The sequence below is a fragment of the Cervus canadensis genome, chromosome 11 (assembly GCF_019320065.1).
Source record: "Cervus canadensis isolate Bull #8, Minnesota chromosome 11, ASM1932006v1, whole genome shotgun sequence".
In the NCBI taxonomy this organism is placed as follows: domain Eukaryota; kingdom Metazoa; phylum Chordata; class Mammalia; order Artiodactyla; family Cervidae; genus Cervus; species Cervus canadensis.
Window position 1 is genome coordinate 28,507,707 of NC_057396.1, and position 21,053 is coordinate 28,528,759.

The window sequence follows — 21,053 nt, forward strand, 5'->3', positions numbered from 1 at the left end:
AACCAATCACCCATAACCCCAGGCAGTCCAGTCTGGAGCCATTCCCAGCTCACCAACCCCTCTGCCCTCCCCTGCCCAAGGGCTGTGCTGACTGAATGCATACATGGATCTCGTTTCTGTCTCCATTTCCAGGGACGCAGACCCGGCTATTTCTCCTTCCTGGACCCATTTTCTCCGGGCGTCTGGCTCTTCATGCTTCTAGCCTATCTGGCCGTCAGCTGCGTCCTCTTCCTCGTGGCTCGGTACTGGCTTCTCCCCGTCGCTGTCCTCACACCGCCACCTCGTGTCCACCTCTGGGAACTGCACGGGCGGGGGTGGGGAGCAGGAGGGGGCGGGTGGAGAAGCCCTTGGTGCCAAACCAGAGGAATGGGAGACGGACTCAGGACCCGAGCCACTCGGCCGGCTGTCAGCCGGGCACTGCCCGTCCATCCATCTACGTGCCCATCCCCTGATACGCGCAACACAGGCAGGCGAGCTTGTCCGAATTTGTGTCCCTTACCTCTTACCCCTCTTGCTTCCCGGTCTCCAGCCCCCTGCTTTGGGAGAGAGAGGTGGGGAGGAAGGTGGTGGGAAGATTACCCTGATTAAGTGCCCTGCCCTGCCGTTGGCTGCCCGGGCATCTGTCCTCGCCAGGACCTGCCACAAAGTGCTGAGTGACAGGAAACAGAGCCTGCAAGTCCGGAGTGGGGAACTGGCAGCCTCGGTGACACAGGCGAGGGAGACGGCCTCCTCTGCAGAGGGCCTGGCGCTTCCCCAGCCTGGGTCTGTCTGTGAAAACACAGCTGCCCTGTTGAATGGAGACCGTGCAGGGTGGCTGGCAGCAGCAGGGCAGGATGGAAAGCAGCATTGGCAAGCAGCGCTGAGTTGAGACACATGGTCCAGATCAGGGGTTGGGGAGGACAAGAAACCCATCTCCCTAGACGAGAGAGTGTCCCTGAGCCCAGGAAGAAGCCAAGGAGCATCCCAGGAGGATGCACAGAGGGGTCGTTTCTCTCTGAGGCTCTAAGTTGGGCTTCAGGAGAGCCCACTTACTATCCAGAGGCAGAGCCAGCTCCCGTGATTCAGGTCACTCATGCAGATCCCTGCTTCCTGCTCAGAGCTCAACTGATCACCTCAGAGGAGCCAAGACCCACTCAGAGTGAGAGTCTAGGGGGCTGACAGTGGCTCTGGTCCGGCCGTCCGCTCTCCTCTGCCTCGGGGCTACAGGGGCAGCGCTGGCCTATTCTGTAGTGAACAGTCCACCTCTGTGGGGTGGGGTCTTCCGCAGAAGCACAGCTATTCATTGCTTAAGGGGAGCCTGTGCTCCTTCCAGCTAGAAGATGGAACTCCCAGGAGGGAGGTGATGTGTGTATAATTATGGGTGATTTGCATCATTGTACAGAGGAGACCAGGCTTCCCTAGTGTCTCAGATGGTAAAGAATCCTCTGCTTGCAATGCAGGAGACCCAGGTTCGATCCCTGAATCAGGAAGATCCCCTGGAAAAGGAAATCACTACCAACTCCAGTATTCTTGCCTGGAAAATCCCATGGGCAGAGAAGCTTGGTGGGCTGTGTCCGTGGGCTCTCAAAGAGTCAGACATGACCAAACATGCACACCCGCACCAGGAACCAACACGACAGTGTAAAGCAATTTCTCCCCAATTAAAAATAAATTTTAAAAAATGAAAATGGAGCCCCAAGGACCTTTGGAGTACGAACCCCTGGGGCAGTTCCCAGCCTGCCCAAGAGGCATGGCATCACCCACTCCACGCCTCTTCCAGTGGAGATCAAAGCCATGACCCCTGAGGTCCAGCCAGAGGGGGAAAGGCCTTGCTTACAACCTGGTCATCATCACAGGCTGCTGCACATGCCCCTTGGGTGCCCCTACCCCCCTTGGGCCTGTAGCCGTGGCCTCTGTCACGTACCTGTTGTCGGTGTCGACTGGCGAGGCGCGGGAGCTGGCACGCCATCTGACACGTCCCCTCTGCACTTCGCTGGGCTGTCTGCGGCTGCTCACAGGAAGCTGTCTGCCTGAGTCTCGGCTCCGCTGCCCTGCAATTCACTCTTGTCCCCTTTGATTGAGCCCCTGTGTGGAGAAGGTCATGGTTCTCAGGTGACCTCGGGGGCCTGGAAGTGGTATTAGGGTGTGGCTATCAGATACATACACACACACACACACACACACACACACAAGACTGCTTCACCCTGCCTGCCACAGCCTGAAGCTTTTCAATCAGCCCTGGGGGCTTAAACAGCCCCTCTCTCCTGCCATCCACATTCACACACACACACTGCCCCCCAGGATCCAGAATTAACAAAAAGATTAACCAGAAAATTGTACTAGAGGTCTGATCATACATCATATATATCATGCAAGGTGTGTATACACACACACACACACACACACACACAGATACACAGGCCACTTGATATGAAGAGCTAGTTCATTGGAAAAGACCCTGATTCTGGGCAAGATTGAAGGCTGGAGGAGAAGGGGACAACAGAGGATGAGTTGGTTGGATGGTGTCACTGATTCAATGGACATGAATTTGAGCAAACTCCAGGAGACAGTGAAGGACAGAGGAGCCTGGCATGTGCAGTCCAACGTGGACTTAGCGATTGAACAACAACAGCAAAATACATATAATATCCTATATAAGTAATATCTGAGGGTAGGGTAATCGGGCCCAAGGCAATGGCTTTCAAACTGGGTTCCCCGGGACGTGGAGGCTCCTGGTAGGCACGGACATGTGGAGGGGCGGTGAAGAGGCTAGGTGTACAGAGCTCTGTGGCCTCAGCTCGTCTTCATTCAGACCAGCTCCACTTTTCTCTCTCATATATTGTACTTCTGGGTAAGATTTTAGAGGGGAAAAGATGTTTGAAAACCACTGCTCTATAACAGCCGTTCCCAAGCCAGCTGATACCAGAGTCATACAGGGAGCTTTAAAAAAACTTGAATGTCTAAGTCAAATCATCTCAGAATCTCTAGGGATGAGGCCCCAGGAATCTGTAGTTCTGAAGCTCACATCTAACCACCCGTAGGCTTGGGAACCACTGGGGTGAAGCCCCACGAGTATGATCCCACCCCACTACCCCTGGAAGGAAGGAGGACGCGTGGGGGCAGGGGCCAGAGACGGCACACTGGCCTTGTAGTCAGGAACAAGCAGCAGCGAAGGAAATGTGAACCAGCCCTGCAGCACCGCACGTGCAGACTAGGCTGAAGGGACAGGAAGGCCGGGGGAGATGATGACATCGCGTGAACACGCAGCCCTGCCCTTCTTGTCATACATCCAGATGCGTCTCTCACATCGGAGCTGGAAGGCTTTGTGTGGGAGGCAGTCTGCAGAAGAGGAGGGAGGGCGTGTGTCTGGTGGGCAGGAAGATAGGGCATCAGAGACATCAGAGGTACTGCTGAGAGAGAGGCCAGCGTGAGGCTGCGAGGGACCATCGAAGGAGCCTGTGTGCCTTGTCAACCTCATGTGCCCATCACACTCGTCCAGGGAGCCCTGAAACATGCTGAGGCCCAGGCCGTACCTGGACAAATAAAGTCAGAACCTCTGGGCATGCAATCCAGGTGTTGGCATTTTTTAAAAAGCTCCCGGGTGAGTCTGAAACACAGACAGGGTTGAGAACCAGGGCTGGAGGGAACCACTGGGTCCAGTGGTTTGCGAAGTGTGCTCCCTGGACCAGTGGCATCCCCTTCCCCCTGGAACCTTCAGATTCGTAGGCCTCACCCAGACTTAGTGAATCAGGCACTTCAGGGCTGGGGCCCAGCAATCCGTGTTTTCACAAGCCTTCTTGGTGATTATGTCAGTTACATTTTGAAAATTTCCGCTCTGGGTTGGGAGTTTTCAATCCACGGCTCTGTGGGGCCCTAGGGTTCTCTCTGTGGTCACTTCGGGGGACCAAAAAAAGACAGGACAAGCAATTCCCAGCCATCTACCTCTGTGACTTATTTTGAAAAAATTAAGATGTTTCTTTGATTAAAGAAAGTTCCGAAACGGCCAACATAGTCCAACAGAAGGGAGCTGGCTTGCCCAAGGCCACAGGCAGCTACCAAGGTCCAGGGGTCAGGCCAGAAGAAGAGCAGCCCCACGCCCCCAGCACCCCTTCTTCGTGCCCACGCTCCACGGCGCTGATCTGTGCTCCTTTCTCCCACAGGCTGACCCCCTACGAGTGGTACAGCCCCCACCCGTGTGCCCAGGGCCGGTGCAGTCTCCTTGTGAATCAGTACTCCCTGGGCAACAGCCTCTGGTTTCCAGTCGGGGGCTTCATGCAGCAGGGCTCCACCATCGCCCCGCGCGCCTTATCCACCCGCTGCGTCAGTGGCGTCTGGTAAGATCCTGGGGTCCTCAGATGAGCCCTGATCTGGCTTCCAGCTGGCAGGAACCTCAGCTCCGCCCTCGGACAGCCTCTGCCAGCTCAGAGGGCTGGTGGGGTGGGGTTGGGGGAGGGGCAGTGGGGGGTGCAGTTTAGCCAAGACACAAAAGGAGACCCGGTGAGAAAATGCCTTGAAAGCCCACAGCAAGGCAGTTACAACTTCCTGACCTGAGAATGACTGGCATTTGAGAGGCAGGGCCTGAGAAGTCATGTGCAAATTTGTGCAAATGTGCACAGTGTGTAGCAGGAAGTCCCTGCCCTCCCCCCACCAACCCCAAGTCACATCACTCCCCCTCCAGCAGCTTTCTGGAGCTCTGTCCCTCTGCTCCTGCCTCTGGGCCTGCCAGATGTGTCCACCTCAGCAGGTGTAGAAAAATGCAAGCTCTTAGTGGCTCAGAGTTGGACGGGACCTCAGGATCTAAGTTGACAGCAGGGTCCACAGGGCGGTTGGCCAGCTCCTTCTCCTCTTGGATCAGGCAGGGCAAAAGGAAGAGGGTGAAATGATTCAAAGTGTGGGAAAGTTCCCTGAAAAGTTGGAAGTGCCACATAAATGTTTGAACTGATCATTGCTATTAGACCATTCATTTTGGGGGGAAATGAAATCTCAATGTAGCCTTGAGAGGCAAGTTCTCCATCCTCACTTAAAAACCCACCATCAGGCTTGGTGTCACAGCTTTTAGGACTTACAGCCTTCATTCTCTCCCCTCCTTCTCAGCCTGTGTAAGCCAGAGGAAAGGGGAAGGGATGAGGATGCTGGGGATGGTGGAGCATCTGGACAGTTACCTGGGAGTCACTGGACTGGGGCTGATCCTAGCAGGTGGAAACACAGCTGGGACTGATAAGTGACAAATACAGTAGGATGTAAATGACTGGGGCAGGATGCTCACCCATTATCACATCGAGCCCAGGAGTCACTGAGCTAATCACCATGGGGAGCCAGGCCTCACGTTCCCCGGCAGAAAGGAGACCTTGGCAGGCACAGTCGCAGAACTCTCTGAAAAATCCAGGAAATCTGGGCAGAAACCCGGAGATGAGACGTCAGCTACAGATTTTGATCCCTTCCTACCTGGACTTTTCCTTCCAAAGGGGCATGTTACCATGTGCCTCCAAGTGGGGCTCCGTTGCCTGCTCCCTTAACCTGTCAGCTCGTGCCTCCAGCAATTCCCTCCCCTAGGGGACATCTGCCCTGGTGCCGAGGGGACCACCTGTCCTGCAGGCTGTTGACTCAGCCCACTGGCTCAGAGGGCTTTAAATAGCTGGCCCCAGGTGGCTCGGTTACCCTGCTCCAAAGCATGTGTGGGAGGGAGGCTTGGTCCTCCCCAGCCTGACGCAGGGGTGTTGGTGCACCCCTCTGCCTCTTGGAGCTCTTGGTTATGAAATCACAGCCTCAGTTTGTTGGCTCCCTGGAGAGTGGGAGGTCAGAGGACCCGGCCTTCGTGGCCTACCATGGCGTCCTCATCCAGAGCAAGTGACAGAAAATGCCGTGTCTCTAACAAGAATGCCAACTTCACAATAAAATGCCCGTTTGGCACAGGAGCAAGGCTCTGTTGGCCCCTCTGGAGGGAGCTTGGGTGTAATTTGCTTTCTCAGCAGAGGCGATGGGCTTGCACTGAGCTACTTAGGCTCTCGGAACTGTCCCCTGTGACTGGTGGCATAAACAGCCACATGGCTGTCCAGGGCAGAACAGATGCCAGAGTGTAGCTGTGTGGTTGAGGGAACCCTCCAGCCAGCTCTGAGGTCATGTCCATACCCAGGGCTCATTAACCCACAGCAGTGGGTCAGAGCAACTTCCAAATGCTCACCTCCACCTGGGGACCACTCACCACCACCCCCAGCCTCCTCTGGGGGAGGCTCATGAGAAACAACTTCCAAGAGGGTATAAGAACTCTGGCAGGAGCAGGAAAGCCAATTTGAGGATGGAGGGACTCTTGGCCCTTACAGGTCACCAGTAGGGAAGGTAGACAAATGACTTTCATCCCATTTGTGATGAAATGGGACAGTCTCTACTCGTCTCTGTATCTCACGCTCGTCTCATCCTTTACAGATAGTTAGTCACTAATGACATGTTATCTGATCTGATCCAAGACAGATAAACCAGGCATTATTAGGGTGTTTAGTCGCTAAGTCATGTCCAACTCTTTGCGACCCCATGGACTGTGGCCTGCCAGTCTCCTCTGTCCATGGGATTCTCCAGGCAAGAATACTGGAGTGTGTTGCCATTTCCTCCTCCAGGGGATCTTCCTGAACCAGGGATCAAACCTGAGTATCTTGCATCTCCTGCACTGGCAGGTGGATTCTTTACCACTGTGCCTCCCGGGAAACACAAAGCAGGCATTGTTATCCCCCATTTATTAGACAAGCAAACGACCTCAGAGGAGCTGTGTAGCTTTCCCCCAAGGTCTCACAGGTGGAATTAGACAATGCCAGAACTAAAACCAGATCTCTTACTAGTGGTCTGGGGTGTGGATCTGGTGGGCTGGCATGTGGATGTGCCCATCAAGTTGATGGGTGCACCTGTCCTTTCACTCCTGGAAGAAAGTGCACAGGCCAAGGGGGTAATGGGACTTCCTGCTCTTGCAAACCCACCTGCAAGCTTCCCTGGCGCAGCCCGTGGCAAACACTGTGCCTTCGTTGGCAATGTCTTCGTAATGAATTGAAGCCTCATTAATTCAGACTCCACTGATTCAGAACTTGGCGATTTGCCAGCCTCAGTTGTGCTTACATATATCTTTGAACCCCAATAAACAAATGGATTAGAAAGCAGATCCATACTGCTGACCAGATGGTAGAAGTCCTGTTTAACCTACTTAAGTGAACAAACTGGTTTTAATGACTTTAGCATGTGTGCCGCCTGAGTTGCAGAGCTATTCTAATTTTAAATGAGTTTGATCTACCCAGTGCAACAACCTTCCATTTTGAAATAGCATGACCTTTGTAAGAGTGTTTTATAATTCCAACTTCTCAGCGGCTCAAAGGTGCTTGTCATCAGTTTGTCTTGAAGAGCTCCTGCTTTGTAGAACTGGTTTTAGAATACGAATTTCTCCATGTGTTACTTGGCCATGTGACTTTGCTTCTCCGAGCCTCGGTTTCCTCCCCTGTAAAGTCAGAATAAGAATTTCACCTCCCTGAGTTGTCGGGAGTACAGGAGCTGGAGGGTGCAGCTCTCTGTGGGTGCTCAGTACATGGAGATGCTCCTCTGAAGGTCAGCTGCATCGTGAGGGGCAGGGGGTGGGGGAGGTGTCCCGGCTGTAGCTCTGAACGGAGCCCCCAGAGCTGACACCCTTAGCTCTTTCACTAGCTCGTTGCTCACTGTCTCCCAAGCTGTTTCATGTCCATGGACACACTTCTTTTGAGTAGCAACCCAATAATCACCTCCTTTAGGAAATAAGAGAAAGAGAGCCATGGTCTTCTTTGAGGCAACCCTCCCGAGCACTGTTCATTTCTGTTGACATCATACGCCCTGCCTCCTCTCTCCTCCGCAGCTAAGTTGAGGGCTCTTTCAGAAGAAGAGGGCCACCTGCCCTTGCCCATGTCACAGCAGTACTGGAGATGGGGGCTAAGACTCCTGGGGGCACCCGGGCAATGATGACTTCCTGGTCTTTTCCTGCATAGGTGGGCATTCACGCTGATCATCATCTCATCCTACACGGCCAACCTGGCAGCCTTCCTGACTGTGCAGCGCATGGACGTGCCCATTGAGTCTGTGGATGACCTGGCTGACCAGACTGCCATTGAGTATGGCACGATTCATGGAGGCTCCAGCATGACCTTCTTCCAAGTAAACCCATATGGTTGCTCACCAGCATCGGGAGTTGGGCAGGATAAAGTTGAGATGTTTGTCGGCTGGAGATAAAAACATCTCTCCTCATCTCATCCTCCCTTTTGAACACCTAGTTTGGAGGTCCTCATGGGGCTCATTTTCCCCCCTGCTCCCCAAAATATCCCTGAAACCAGGTCCCCAGAGCATTGGGTTAATGTCAGCCTTGTCCCTGAGTGTTGATCGTGAATGATTACTGCTCCTTAAGATGCTTTTAGTGATCAAAATTTTTTTAATTGCAGTAGTTTCATATTTATTTTAATAAGCATTAGAAAAAATATGTGGTGAAGCTCACCTATACTTTTATTTATATTACTGCGTAGGATGAAGCTAATGCATACTTTAAAAATTTTCTTGTAGGCTAAAAAAATTTTTTTTGTAGGCTTTTTATTAGTAGTACTTAGACAAAGCAAGATTGGAGTAATACACTAATGAATGAAGTGTAAGGAACTTTAGATTAAGCTGAACTGGTTTCACTGATCCTAGACTATATAGATCTCAGATGGGGACCGTTTTGGCTTCTCTGAGTTTCCTTTGCAAGGCCCAGGAGCGGATCCTGCCACAATGCATGTTAGCTGGCCAACCAGAGCTGGGCTAGACACATAAATAGTTTGTGTTGGCTTCAGGATCTCTAGGGAAGCAGATTTCCCTGGAGTCTGTGAGTGTCTAAGCAGCCTATGACCCAAGAAGTTCATTTTCACATGAAACAAGTCCAAGACCTTCAGTTTTCTGTTTTCTGTACATGTCTCAGAGCTGCTGGCACAGGGACCATGAAGGCATCATGCAGACATAGGGTTTGGATAGTCCCCCAGAAATCTCTATCTCCTTCTTGTTTGTACCTGAGAAGCCAGTACCAAGAATCACATTGGATATGTGATTGATGGACTGGTTCAGAGTTGATAGAAAAGGGCTGGCATTCTTCCTTTGAATGATGTCTCTTAGAAGTCCAGAATGAACCTGAGCTTGCTACCTCCAGGAAGGACGGTGGAGGATGCAGCCAGAATACCCATTCTCACTTTGGTCAGCGTGTGGAGGTTGGCAATGGAAGACCTCTTGAGGGTGCATGAGGCGGATGCAATGATCAAACCAGTAGGCAGAGTTTGCAGCACCTTCAGATCCTGTTCCTTCTCTGTCTTTCTGTGTGTGCGTGCACGTTTAGTCGCTCAGTCATGTCTGACTCTTTGCAACCCCATGGACTGTAGCCTGCCAGGCTCCTCTGTCTATGGGATTCTTCAGGCAAGAATACTGGAGTGGGCTGCCATTCCCTTCTCCAGGGGCTGTCTTTCTGTTAAAGGTATCAGAATCACAACCCTCTCCTCCTGCCATTGAGCAGCAGCAGCTGAGAGATGAAAGGGAACAGGTTCCTGAATGCAAGGAGGGGACTGAGTAGTGGAAGGACCAGGATTTGGGGGACCACTTGGATGCTCTCCCTTTCCAGACCACTGTCTCCTTTCACTACCTTCAACCTGCTTCCTTGTGTTCTTTTCCCAGAATTCCCGCTACCAGACCTACCAGCGCATGTGGAATTACATGTATTCCAAGCAGCCGAGTGTGTTCGTGAAGAGCACGGAGGAGGGGATCGCCAGGGTGTTGAATTCCAACTACGCCTTCCTTCTGGAGTCCACCATGAATGAGTACTATCGGCAGCGAAACTGCAACCTCACTCAGATTGGGGGCCTGCTGGACACCAAGGGCTATGGGATTGGCATGCCAGTCGGTATGCAGGAGAGGATCAGCCTCTTCGGGTAGCTCCACCCAGGCAGGCTCAGGGCAGCTCAGACCACTGAAGGCAGCCTTCACGTCAGCAGCCCCTGTTTCTAGAACCAACTTCTCAGTGACTTGACGTGGGCATTCTCAAGGGTTTTTTGTTTTTTAAAAAAAGCAAACCCTCATACTTCACGTCATCAGGGATCAGTTCTCAGTCCTTAGTTACTGAAGGGTTAATTGATTAGATTTTTATAATTTTGTTTATTTATTTTTGGCTGTGCTGGGTCTTCAGTGCTGCTCAGGCTTTGCTGTAGTCGCGGCGAGCAGGAGCTACTCTCTAATGGCCGTGTGTGGGCTCCTCACTGCGGTGGCTTCTCTTGTCATGGAGCAGAAAGTGTAGGGCACACAGGCTCCAGTAGTTGCAACAAGTGGGATCTTCCCAGGTCAGGGATAGAACCTGTGTCTCCTGCATTGGCAGATAGAATCTTTGCCACTAAGCTGCCAGGGAAGCCCTTGTTAGTTATTAATTGCATGATTACTAAAGGGCACTCAGATGCCCCTGGTGGATTCTTTAGGCCTTCTGTTCTCTCCCCTTCTGCTTCCTGTTCTTTGACCATTTCTCTGCTGGCTGACATCTCTTCTAGTGGTGGAAGGGAGATGGTAGGACTCAAGTGAATTAATTTTGCTATTAGTGTCCGTGGTGAAAGGTGTAATATGAAAGGGGACTGATGTGATTGGAGGAGATGGCTTTCAAATCATCTGTGGCTCTCATGGATCTGTCTACTCTGAGTCAGCGTAGATAGCTGAGAGTGAGCAGGAGTGCTCTGATGTAGCTCTGATGAGGCTAGAGAAGCTTGGCTTCCAGAAAGGTATCCCAGCTATGCCTTCTAAAGGCAATGCCTGCGTTAGGCCGTCCCTTGCTGATGGCTCCTTCACCAGAAGGTGAGGGGGAGCATGTTAACTGCCCACCATGGTTGTGGTGGAAGTCTGGAAATGTCTCCCAAGTGTCTTCAGACACATACCCTTCTCCCAACACCATGGAGAGTCATGTGGCACAGGGCTGACTTCAGACAAGGTTGTCCTGTGTGAGGCAGCAGGGAAAGAAGCAGGAATGGAGGAAATCAAATCATGTGGGGAAATTGATATACAGTACATGCATCTTTGCTATGATCTTGCACAATTCTTCTCTCTCTTTTCTTTTAAGTATAGTTGATTTACAGTGGCGTGTTAGTTTCAGGTGTATAGCAGAGTGATTCAGTAGACTTATATATATTTTTCAGACTCTCTCCCTTTATAGGTTATTAAAAAATATTGAGTAGAGTTCCATGTGCTATACAGTAGGTCCTTGCTGGTTATCTATTTTATATATAGTAGTGTTACACCCCTTCTCTGGATCATTACATAACTCAGAACTCTATAAATTACAGGGCTCACTTATACCAGTGTCTTATGAAGAGCATGGCTTTGAGGCAGGCATATCTGGAAATGCACCCTGCTTCCTGACTGCAGGACCTTGGACAAGTGATTTAAGTCTTGAGTCTCAGTTATTTCATTTTAAGGGGAAAGTTGCTCAGTCATGTCCAACTCTTTGTGACCCCATGGACTATAACCTGCCAGGCTCCTCTGTCTATGGAATTCTCCAAGCAAAAATACATGAGTGGGTTGCCATTCTCTTCTCCATGGGATCTTCCCAATCTAGGGATCAAACCCAGGTCTCCTGCATTGCAGGCGGATTCTTTACTGTCTGAGCCACCAGGGAAGCCCATCTCATTTTAAAACCAGGTTTCTAATACCTAACTCAAAGGGTTATTTTGAAGGTTAAACCTAATCATCTGGTCTCACCATGGTATCTCATCACACAGCCTGTTTGGGGGAACATTAGACCCTCCTCATCTTTTCCATCATTCCCTCTGTTACTTGATCAAAGAAGATGACTTCTTCAAGACTGCTCAGGAACCAAGCTCAGGCACATAGGCAGGAATATGAGTTACTCTCTTTCTGACACTAGTAGTTCTATAAACCAGAAGCCTCACTCAGGGCACCTGCATACTCTACTTAGCATCATATTTCATTGTTCCATTAATATTACAGATCGTGGGCCCCTTTGAGAAATTTACTGGTTGACATTTTGTTTCAAGATGGTGGAGTGAACCACAAAATGAACCTAAGGTGCACCTTGATAATACTCTAGCAATTTAACATATTTAACTGAAATGTCAAGTGTTTCGAAAGTTTTCCTAGAGAAAAACCTATAGAGAGTTGACATGAAGCTGACTGACTCTAGAAATTCTCATCGATAACCAATGAAAAGGGGAGGGAAATGCATTGGTTCTGTGTCTGAAGTGATGCTGTTTCTGCTTGTGTTACTTTAATCTTATTCCACCTGCAAGATAGATGTGGTCCTTGCCATCCCAGAGGATAGAACTGAGATTCAGGGTTGATACGTTACTTGTCCAAGGTCACAGAATAGGTGGAGAGAGAAACTGGGCTTGAGCCTAGGGTGCCTGTCTCAAATCTAACATTTCACCTCCCAGACCATGTTGACAAAAGGGTACCCAGCTCGACAGGGCAAGATAGATGGGGAGAGTGAACTATGAGCTAGCCCACGTTCTCAGATCAGGCTGGGAAGAGCACTTCAGAGTCGACTGATAAGACAGTATTTAGGTCCGAAAGACAAGCATGTGTGTCCTTCTTAAGTGAGAGGTAAGGGCGTAAACAAATAAGCAATGTGATTGGACCCAGGAAAGGGAAACAGAACAAGGAATGAGATGGGTAGGTAGTTTAGGAGCTAAGTAGGCAAACACGGAGTAAGCAGAATAATCCTTTGCTGGGACCCTTGGTGTGCTATAGAGATTGGGGCGAAGATGCCTTGAAAACTGCTCGAAATGCCTGGTCAGGTGGATACTACTTTATAAACCTGGAATGTTCATTAGTCTAACCATCAAACACCATCTGTTAGTTCAAGTAGCCATTCACTTCAGATGTGTGTTAAGTACCTGCTATATGTGAGGTGCTGTTGACATTCACCGAGTTTGCGTTCAGTGCTGCAGGCTTGGGGTTTGAATGCCCAAGCATAGTTGTGTCCATAGCAGGGAAGTTTCTATCTCTGGAGTCATGGGCTGTCAGAGTCCTAAGCGATCTGGGAACTGATCTGATTCCTTACTTGTCAAAGGGCAGTCCATGGCCCAGCGGGAGGGCACTACCTTGGAGCTTGTTAGAAATGCACTCTCAGCCGCCACCCCAGACCCACTGAATCGGAGTCTGCAGGGTCGGCAAAATCCCCAGGGGATTCCAATGTGCGTTGAAAGTTTGAGTGCAGTCATCTATTTGTTCCAACTCCTGCCTGTATCCTTCACCTGAGCCCTTTCCCCCGGACCATCTGCCCGCAGCAGGCCTTCACAGAGCTTAGACAAGAACCTGGGTAGCTTAGTTGCTTTCCAGCCTCTTGGCAGCTTTTTCTTAATGATTTCAGACCTCAGCCTGGGCTGGGGCATTGAGCTTTCCATGGTTTCGTTTAAGCCTGTTTCTGTGATTAAATCTAAATTCTGGAACCAGAGCTCCTTGACGGTATTCCATTTGAAAGTTTAAAAAAGAATTGCACTCAACTAAGCCTTCGGTTTGAGGAGGTGGGGGGAGCGATGTAAACAGGTGGTGGACAAGGTCAGGGTTCTGGGGCACCCAGCGGGCAGCTGTGACGGTTGGGGATGCCCCAGATGGGTTCTCCACACAGATAGAGAAGAGGGGGCTTCCCCCTTGCTCTGGATGGCTCTTCTCTTGTTGGTGGCTGCTCCTGGTAAACAGTTGTTGGGTGTAAGGTAGTGAGAGTTACAAATGGCAGAGAAACTAATATAAATAAAGTAGAAAGTAGGCAGCTGATGGACAGCGAGGTTTGTGTCACAGAAGATGTCCCTCCTTGGCCTCCGGAGGCAGGTGGATGGGGAGCTTTTGCAACCAGTTCACCGCATGCCAGTGGGCAGCTGGGTTCACCCAGGTAGAATACAGTGGTGCCTGGATGGGGAGGTGGGAGGCGCAGCTGTCTGTCACTTGACCCACAGTGGGGTCTTGGCCGTGGGCTGGGCGTGCCAGTCAGCGTGGAGAGAAGGGAAGTAGAAATACCTGGTGCCCCACCTACAGCCAGAACGCAGTCCTCTCCATGGAGAGTCCCAGCCTGAGCACAGTGGAGAGCCGTGCTCCTGTGGGGACCCCAGCCCCTTGCCTCCTGCGCTACATGGGCAGGGTGGGCGGCGGGGAGGTTGAGGCCTGGCCAGGGAGCAGAGAGATGCAGACGGGGCACTCACATCCTGTGTTTTGGGCTCCCCTGTGACCCCCAGGCTCCGTCTTTCGGGACGAGTTTGATCTGGCCATTCTCCAGCTGCAGGAGAACAACCGCCTGGAAATCCTGAAGCGCAAGTGGTGGGAAGGGGGCAAGTGCCCCAAGGAGGAGGATCACAGAGCCAAAGGTAAGGGCGGCCCGGGCCCCCCTCCTGCCTGGGAGACCAGAGCTGTTTGTCTCTGGCTTCCAAATCCCAGGTCATTAGAGGTTGAAAACTAGCCTTGAAAGGAGCCCAGAGCCAGGCTGGGATTGGCTAGGGTCAGCCCTGTCTGCAGGTCTCAGCTCCCTGTAGGGTATCCACTCCCACCTGCTCCCAAGTCCTAGAGATGCTAACCCTGCCTCGTCTCTTGAGTCCAACCCCCTCTGCGCCAGCACCACCTCTTCCACTGTGGCCTGTGTCCCTGGCACTCCACAACCACACAATTACAACAGCCGGGCTTCATTTTCCCATTTTTGCCCCTCTTCAAAGTTCTCTCCGGGGCTTCCCAGTGGCCCTAGTGGTAAAGAACCCACCTGCCCGTGCAGGTTAGATGTGAGAGACTCAGGTTCAATCCCTGGGTCAGGAAGATCCCCTGGAGGAGGGCATGGCACCCTACTCCAGTACTCTTGCCTGGAGGATCCCATGGACAGAGGAGACTGGGGGGCTACAGTCCATGGGGTCACAGAGTCAGACACAACTGAAGCGACTTAGCATACTCACACACACAGTGTTCTCTCCACCAGGAGCCTTAAAAAGGTAATTCTTTTTAAGACGCACATAAGGTTGCAGCCTTGGGGGCTTCCCTGGCGATTCAATGGTTAAGACTCTGCCCTTTCACTGCAGGGAGAGTGGGTTCGATCCCTGGTCAAGGAAGTTCCTCATGCTGTGAGGTGCAGCCAAAGGGGAAGAAAAGAGATTGCAGCTTTGGCCTGGACAAACCTTCCAGTGGTTCCCATCTCACTCAGAATAAAACTCAAGCTTTCTATGACTCCCGACCCTACCTGATCTCTTCCCCCGTTTTCTTCCTGCTCCCCAAGCCTGCTCCTTCAGAAGCTCCCTCAGAGGGGCCATCAAGTCCCCACCCTGCACACCTCTCCCCCTCCTCTTAACCGCTTTATTTCTCTCTTCAGGCTTTATCACTACCTGATATTATTATTTTCTATTAATCCGTTTACTTTCTGCCTCTTCTAGAACATAAGTTCCATGAGGGCAGAGTTTGTCTTCCTCACAGGGCTGTCGACTGGGCCTGGCACATGGATATTGTATTGCATGAATGAATGAATGAATGTTAAATCCAGCTGGATAGAGAGCAGTCACTGACTCCCGTGAAGTTGAGGCGGGGCTTCCCCTGTGGCTCAGCAGTCAAGAATCTGCCTGCAAAGCAGGTGTCACAGGAGACATGAGTTCAATCCCTGGGTCAGGAAGATCCCCTGGAGGGTGGTAACCCACTCCAGTGTTCTTGCCTGGAGAATCCCCTGGACAGAGGAGCCTGCCAGGCTACGGTCCATAGGGTCGCAAATAGTTAGACATGACTGAAACCACTTAGCTTGCATGCACGAGGGTCCTGAACACGTAGCATTTTCTGTCAGGGGAATATACACCCTGGCTTACCCAGGACAATCTCGGAGTACATATCTGCTGTAGGTCAGTTAATGCCTGTTAGTTATTTTTAGAATGCCCTTTCATTCTCCAAATGTCCTGGTTTGAGCAATAAATCATCTGGTCACCCCAGTGATCTACTGCAGCCTTGCTAAAATATGCAGCGAGTTTACCTATACACGCTGTCCCCCGGGGAGGCAGCAGAGGAGTAAAATGGATGATCCTTGTGCTTCCTTCTTGGCTCAGCGTGAGCGATTATCCAGGATGAGACAGTGAGGGAGTGACTTTGTGTTCCTAAGTGTCTCCGTGTGCGTCTTGATCCTTCAAAGAGCGGGCTCAGGAATACAGGGGCAGCCCTTAGTCATTTAGAATACAGTCTTTTTTTTGGCCGCACCGTGCAGCATGCAGGATCTTAGTTCCCTAACCAGGGATCAAACCAGTGCCCCCTGCAGTGGAAACATGGAATCGTAACCACTGGACCACTAGGGAAGTCCTGATCTAGAGTAATTTAAAATGGAAACAGAGAGGTGGACCTGGGACCCTGAGTTAAACAGGAGAAATGTCCAGGTTTCTGTCACCCTAAAAGCCCCTGATCCTCCTCCAGCCCTCTCCCCCCCACAGTGGGTTGGGTGCCTTCTGTGACTTTGGACTGAGCACTCAGCATGCTGCGTTGCATCTCTTGGTGTCCTCTGCCTGGTCCATGGCACCTTAGAGTGGACCTGTCTCCTCGGCTTCCATGTCCCTGGCCTCCCCTGCAGAGACTGACACATAGCAGGCACTCAGTGAAGTCTGTGGGGTGTGTGATTGAAGCCACTGACTGATAGCTGTCAGAAGACAGGCTCGCGGTCCCCCTGGGCCACACGAAGGTGTTAAACGACACTGCTGTGATGGTTTCCTGGGTAGCCTTCACGCCCAGAGCTCTCCACTCCGTAGAGTTGTCCCTGACTCTGACAGCTGACTAGACATATGTGGGGAGGCAGGGAGGCTGTAGATGAGGGAGGTTGATCAAAACAGGGGTGGCCAAGAGCAAGGGCTCAGAGAAGTGCAGGGACCCCACCAGCTCTGGCTGCTCCAAGCCTCCCTCCTCTTCTCCTTCTCGCTGGTGGTGAGGTCCCCTGCTTTCCTTCCCTTTGTAAACCTGATCCTGTTTGATCTTTTGGAGCCTGGTTCCCCTCGAGACTCACTACTGAGTTATCCCAACTCTCCAGTTTCCCCTTTCATCCCTGACAACTGAACCCAGCCCCTGGCCGTTGCCCTTTGTTCACTTAGTACTTGTTTGTGTTTATTTTCACCAGTAATCGATAGAGGAACATTTGGAGGGCAGCAGATTGGCAAGGACATGATGATGACTCAGGAGCTGGGACCTTATGGTTTTCCCTCAGGGACCCCAATTTAGATCGTCTCTCTCCCATTCACGATTTCACCCAAAGTCCACTGGAATCCCCCCACTGCCCAAGAACGGGGCTTATCAAACCTTCACCCCCCTGCACACCTGTCTATTCTGCCTACAGCCGCTGTGTTGGTTCTCTCCCCTGAGGCAGTGTGCACAGGGTTCAAAATCATGGATAGTGAGTCAAGTGGACTCTGCTCCATAGATGGCCTTGTTATTTACACTGTGAAATGTCTTTAAGCCTTAGTTTCCTTCTCTGGAAAACAGAGCTAAAAGTAATAATGACCCTCCTTGGGCTATTGCAGAGATCGAATGAGATAAATCATCTTAAATGCTTAGCATGGCACCTGGTTCAAAGGAAATGAGAAGTGATTTTATTCTAAATTTTTTATCTAAATAAGCAATTGAGGTCTGAATAGTGTCCACAAGTACATCTATCTGTCCACCCTGTATTCCTCCAGGCTACATAGCTCTTCTAAGGTCAACACATAGGACATTAATGTTTTCTGTTAATAGTTGTTCCCTATGGACTATGAAAACCTTAAGGACAGGGTCTCTGTCATATGTATTTTTCTATCCCAGTGACCAGCATATCGTTTAACCTTTCATCAGTACTTGATGAAAGGAATGGAAAGGAATGAATGAATCAGCCATCATCTCAAGGACCTGCAGACTGGTCCTACTTCCCGTCTGTTTTCCTCCAGACAGCCCTGACATCCAGGCCGTGGATGGAAAGTGTTTACCGAGCCCCTACTGCCTCCAACAAACAGTGGAGACTGCTGTGTATCAGGCGCTGTGCTGGGCTCTGAAAGTATGAAAAGCAATGAGACGTGTCCTTAAGAGGCTCAGCACCTAGAGAGAGGCGCAGATCTTCACTGTAACAGTCACAATGCACAGATGCTTTCATAGAACTTGACAGAAGGTATTATGAAGCCCCGGGGCAATACTTCTGAGCAATATTCAGGGAAGGTTTACAGAGACATGGGGCCTGGACCATGAAACATCATTAGGAGTTACAGCTTTGTTTATGTATTTTTATTTCATTTATTTATTTTGGCTCTGCTGGGTCTTCACTGCTGCACGGGCTTTTCTCTAGTTGTTGTGTGGGGGCTTCTCGTTGCAGTGGCTTCTCTTGTTGCAGAGCACAGTCTCTGGGGCACATGGGCTTCAGTAGTTGCAGCTCCTGGGCTCTAGAGCACAGGCTCAGCAGAGATTGAACCCAAGTTACCTGCATTCATAGGCAGATTCTTTACCACTGGGCCTCCAGGGAAGCCCCAGGAAGTCACAGCTTTAGGAAGATTATGGAGCACAGCCGTCATACTCAGAAATTGGTTTCAAAAAGCAGGGTGAGGTTGGAGTTAAGAGGACATTGAAAACTGGGTGAAGGCACGTGGACAGCAAACCTGTGTGTCCCAAACTTTCCCATGGAAGAAATGAACAGCAGAGAAGACTGTGTGTGTACTCTTGGGGGGTCTGGGGACACAATCACAAACGTCTCAAACAGCCCAACATGTTTGGAATATCCTGAAAGTCTTCTGTTCTGTCCTAAAAACACGTGTGAATGTTGCATCTGACAACCGAATATAAGCATGTTTATGTAATGGAAAAACCCTTTTCTGGCCTAAACCCCGGGTAAAATCATGTCCTGGGAAGATGTCCTAGGAATACCCCAGGGCTCTACACACACCTTGGCACACCAAGAGCATGCTGGACTGAGTTGGTGACGTTGGTGGCAGACCTCAAAGGTTCTGGCACGAGATGTGGCTTCAAGAAAGCAGGTGTTGTGGATGGAGTTCTGAGTTGTCAGTGGCATTCCTGGTCCCAGGGGACAGTCATTGCCTTGGGAGGAACAGAGAGGCGATATTGCCTTTAAGTTCTAAAAGAAGTTGTTCCAACTCAGCAGACACAATGTTCTTAGAAGTCAAGGTGTTTGATTTGCTAAAAAGTATTTTGGAATACAGAAGGCCAGTACCTGAAAATAAGCTTGGTGTAAAGCTGACACTAAAACTTCAAAGACCCAGGCCACCCAGTCTGCAAACCAGATAAAAAGATGCCCTCCTGAGACAGGGAGTTTCTGAGCAGGAAAGGATGTGTTAGAATTTGGAGGGTCCCTGAGAAAGAGCCTGGTGCCCAGCTGAGAGGTACAGAATGCCAGAGAGAACTCTGGATTTGTTGGGAATCCCTAGGGGCAAAGAGATTTTTGCTTGCTTTGAGAGTTTAGCAGACCCCGGAAATATGTGTCATGCTGCATGGAGTGGGGGCATGAGAGATGGCATGTGGGGACCAGGGGCAGAGAGGTCGCAGGGACAGGCCTGAATTTTCCAGGGTCCCAAACAAAGATATTGGAAATCTAAGTCTAATCCAGCATTAGGACAGGACACCTAACTCCACCCCCATGACATAATCTCCTTGCTAACCTCAGACCTGAAATATATCCAGGAGTGAAAGGGGAACAGAGAAAACACTTTATTTAACTGAATGTAAACGTGAAATTTAAACATAAAGAAATCTCTGTGTTTTTGGCAATCAGGTGAAAATAGGAGCCTGAGGTAGACATTTGGTACTTTTATAGGAAAATTAAGTTGTCGTTTTTGCAGCGCGGTTGGCTTGGGATATTCTTCCCCATTCCACAGAGGTTTTAAGAAGACTGACAGCAGAGCTCAGAATGGATGAAGGAGAGAGACGGGGAAAGCAGGCTCCCAGGGAAGATGGGAAAGAAGTGAGCAGGAGGCTTCTCCCCACTCTGCAATTGGGGACTGAATGTTCCCTGGCACGGAGAAGAGAACTGAGCAGATGAAGAGGGAAAATAAACAGTGGAAGTCATCCTTGCCCAGGTCTCGTGTGCTTCAGAAGATGCTCGGGTCCTTTCAACCAGCTGATGCTAACTTGCCTCCTTGCGGTCATCCTTGGGTACAAGGGGGAGCCGTATGAATCAGCGGTGTTGTCCAAGCGGGGGCTGTGTGGGAGATGGTGTGCAAATCAGCTCAAGAGCCAGGGCTTCGGTTCCCAGCCCAGCCACAGCAGCCGGTGCCAGTTTAACGCAGTGGCCCCATTTCTGTCATGGCTGAAACCCAAGCAGACATTACTCAGAGAGGCTGAAAGCCTTTCTGGCTGAGCAAAAGTCCACGTGACCTCTGCCAAGCCAGGCCAGAAGCACTAACCTGGAAGGACCGGAGCCACTGCTTGGCTTGTGTGTGACAAATTAGCCATCAGACTTCCAGGATGTAACTCTCTGCTTGACAGACCTCCCCTCTCCTGTGGCAGAAGAACAGGAACCAGCATGGCCTGAAAGCTCTCTTCCTTTAAGTCTTTCATGGGGGCCAGGAATGGAGCCACAGGACCATGTTTTTTCTTGCATCTCAAATTGAAAAAAGGGCAGTCCTTTTCATTTACTTTCCAAAGCAGCTCCTAGGGTATCTTTCTTTTATTGATTGGAACCCCTTGGCTTCCACATGAACCTAAAGGAAGGAGGAGAAAATGGAGCAGACCGAGGGGGATGGAGGTGGAGGGACCTATGAAGGGGGTCCTTATCTCACAGACCTCTGAAGCTGAGAGTGACATCAATTAGGATGTTTCAGACAATGCACAGTGCCTGGCATAATCCTTTTCTACTGTGTTATCCTATTAAAATGTGATACATTTTAAAGAAAAGGATCTGATGCTACTCCACTTCTAATCCAATATTATAGCTCCAGCACCGCTGCCAAATTCCAGAGAAGAATCCTAACATTGGGTTGATGCCACCACTCTGAGTTTTTTGTTTTTTGCCAGATCTTCCTTGGCTCTGATGAGAACCACAACATTACCCCTTGGCTTCATCTATCCCCATTTCTTTCCCTGCCTGTAACTCAGTGACCGGCTACCTGCAT

The 21,053-nt window shown here is 50.7% G+C and overlaps 1 protein-coding gene across 2 annotated transcripts in view; it reads left to right on the forward strand.

Annotated features, from left to right (window-relative positions):
• The window catches only part of GRIK4 (glutamate ionotropic receptor kainate type subunit 4), a 484,233-nt gene that overhangs the window by 450,158 nt on the left and 13,022 nt on the right, over positions 1 to 21,053 (forward strand). For both annotated transcript variants that reach the window (XM_043482502.1, XM_043482503.1), the window contains exons 14-18: positions 133 to 242; positions 4,140 to 4,313; positions 7,971 to 8,136; positions 9,667 to 9,892; positions 14,214 to 14,342. In XM_043482502.1, coding sequence (XP_043338437.1) covers positions 133 to 242; positions 4,140 to 4,313; positions 7,971 to 8,136; positions 9,667 to 9,892; positions 14,214 to 14,342 — 805 coding nt within the window. The remainder of the gene's footprint in view (positions 1 to 132; positions 243 to 4,139; positions 4,314 to 7,970; positions 8,137 to 9,666; positions 9,893 to 14,213; positions 14,343 to 21,053) is intronic.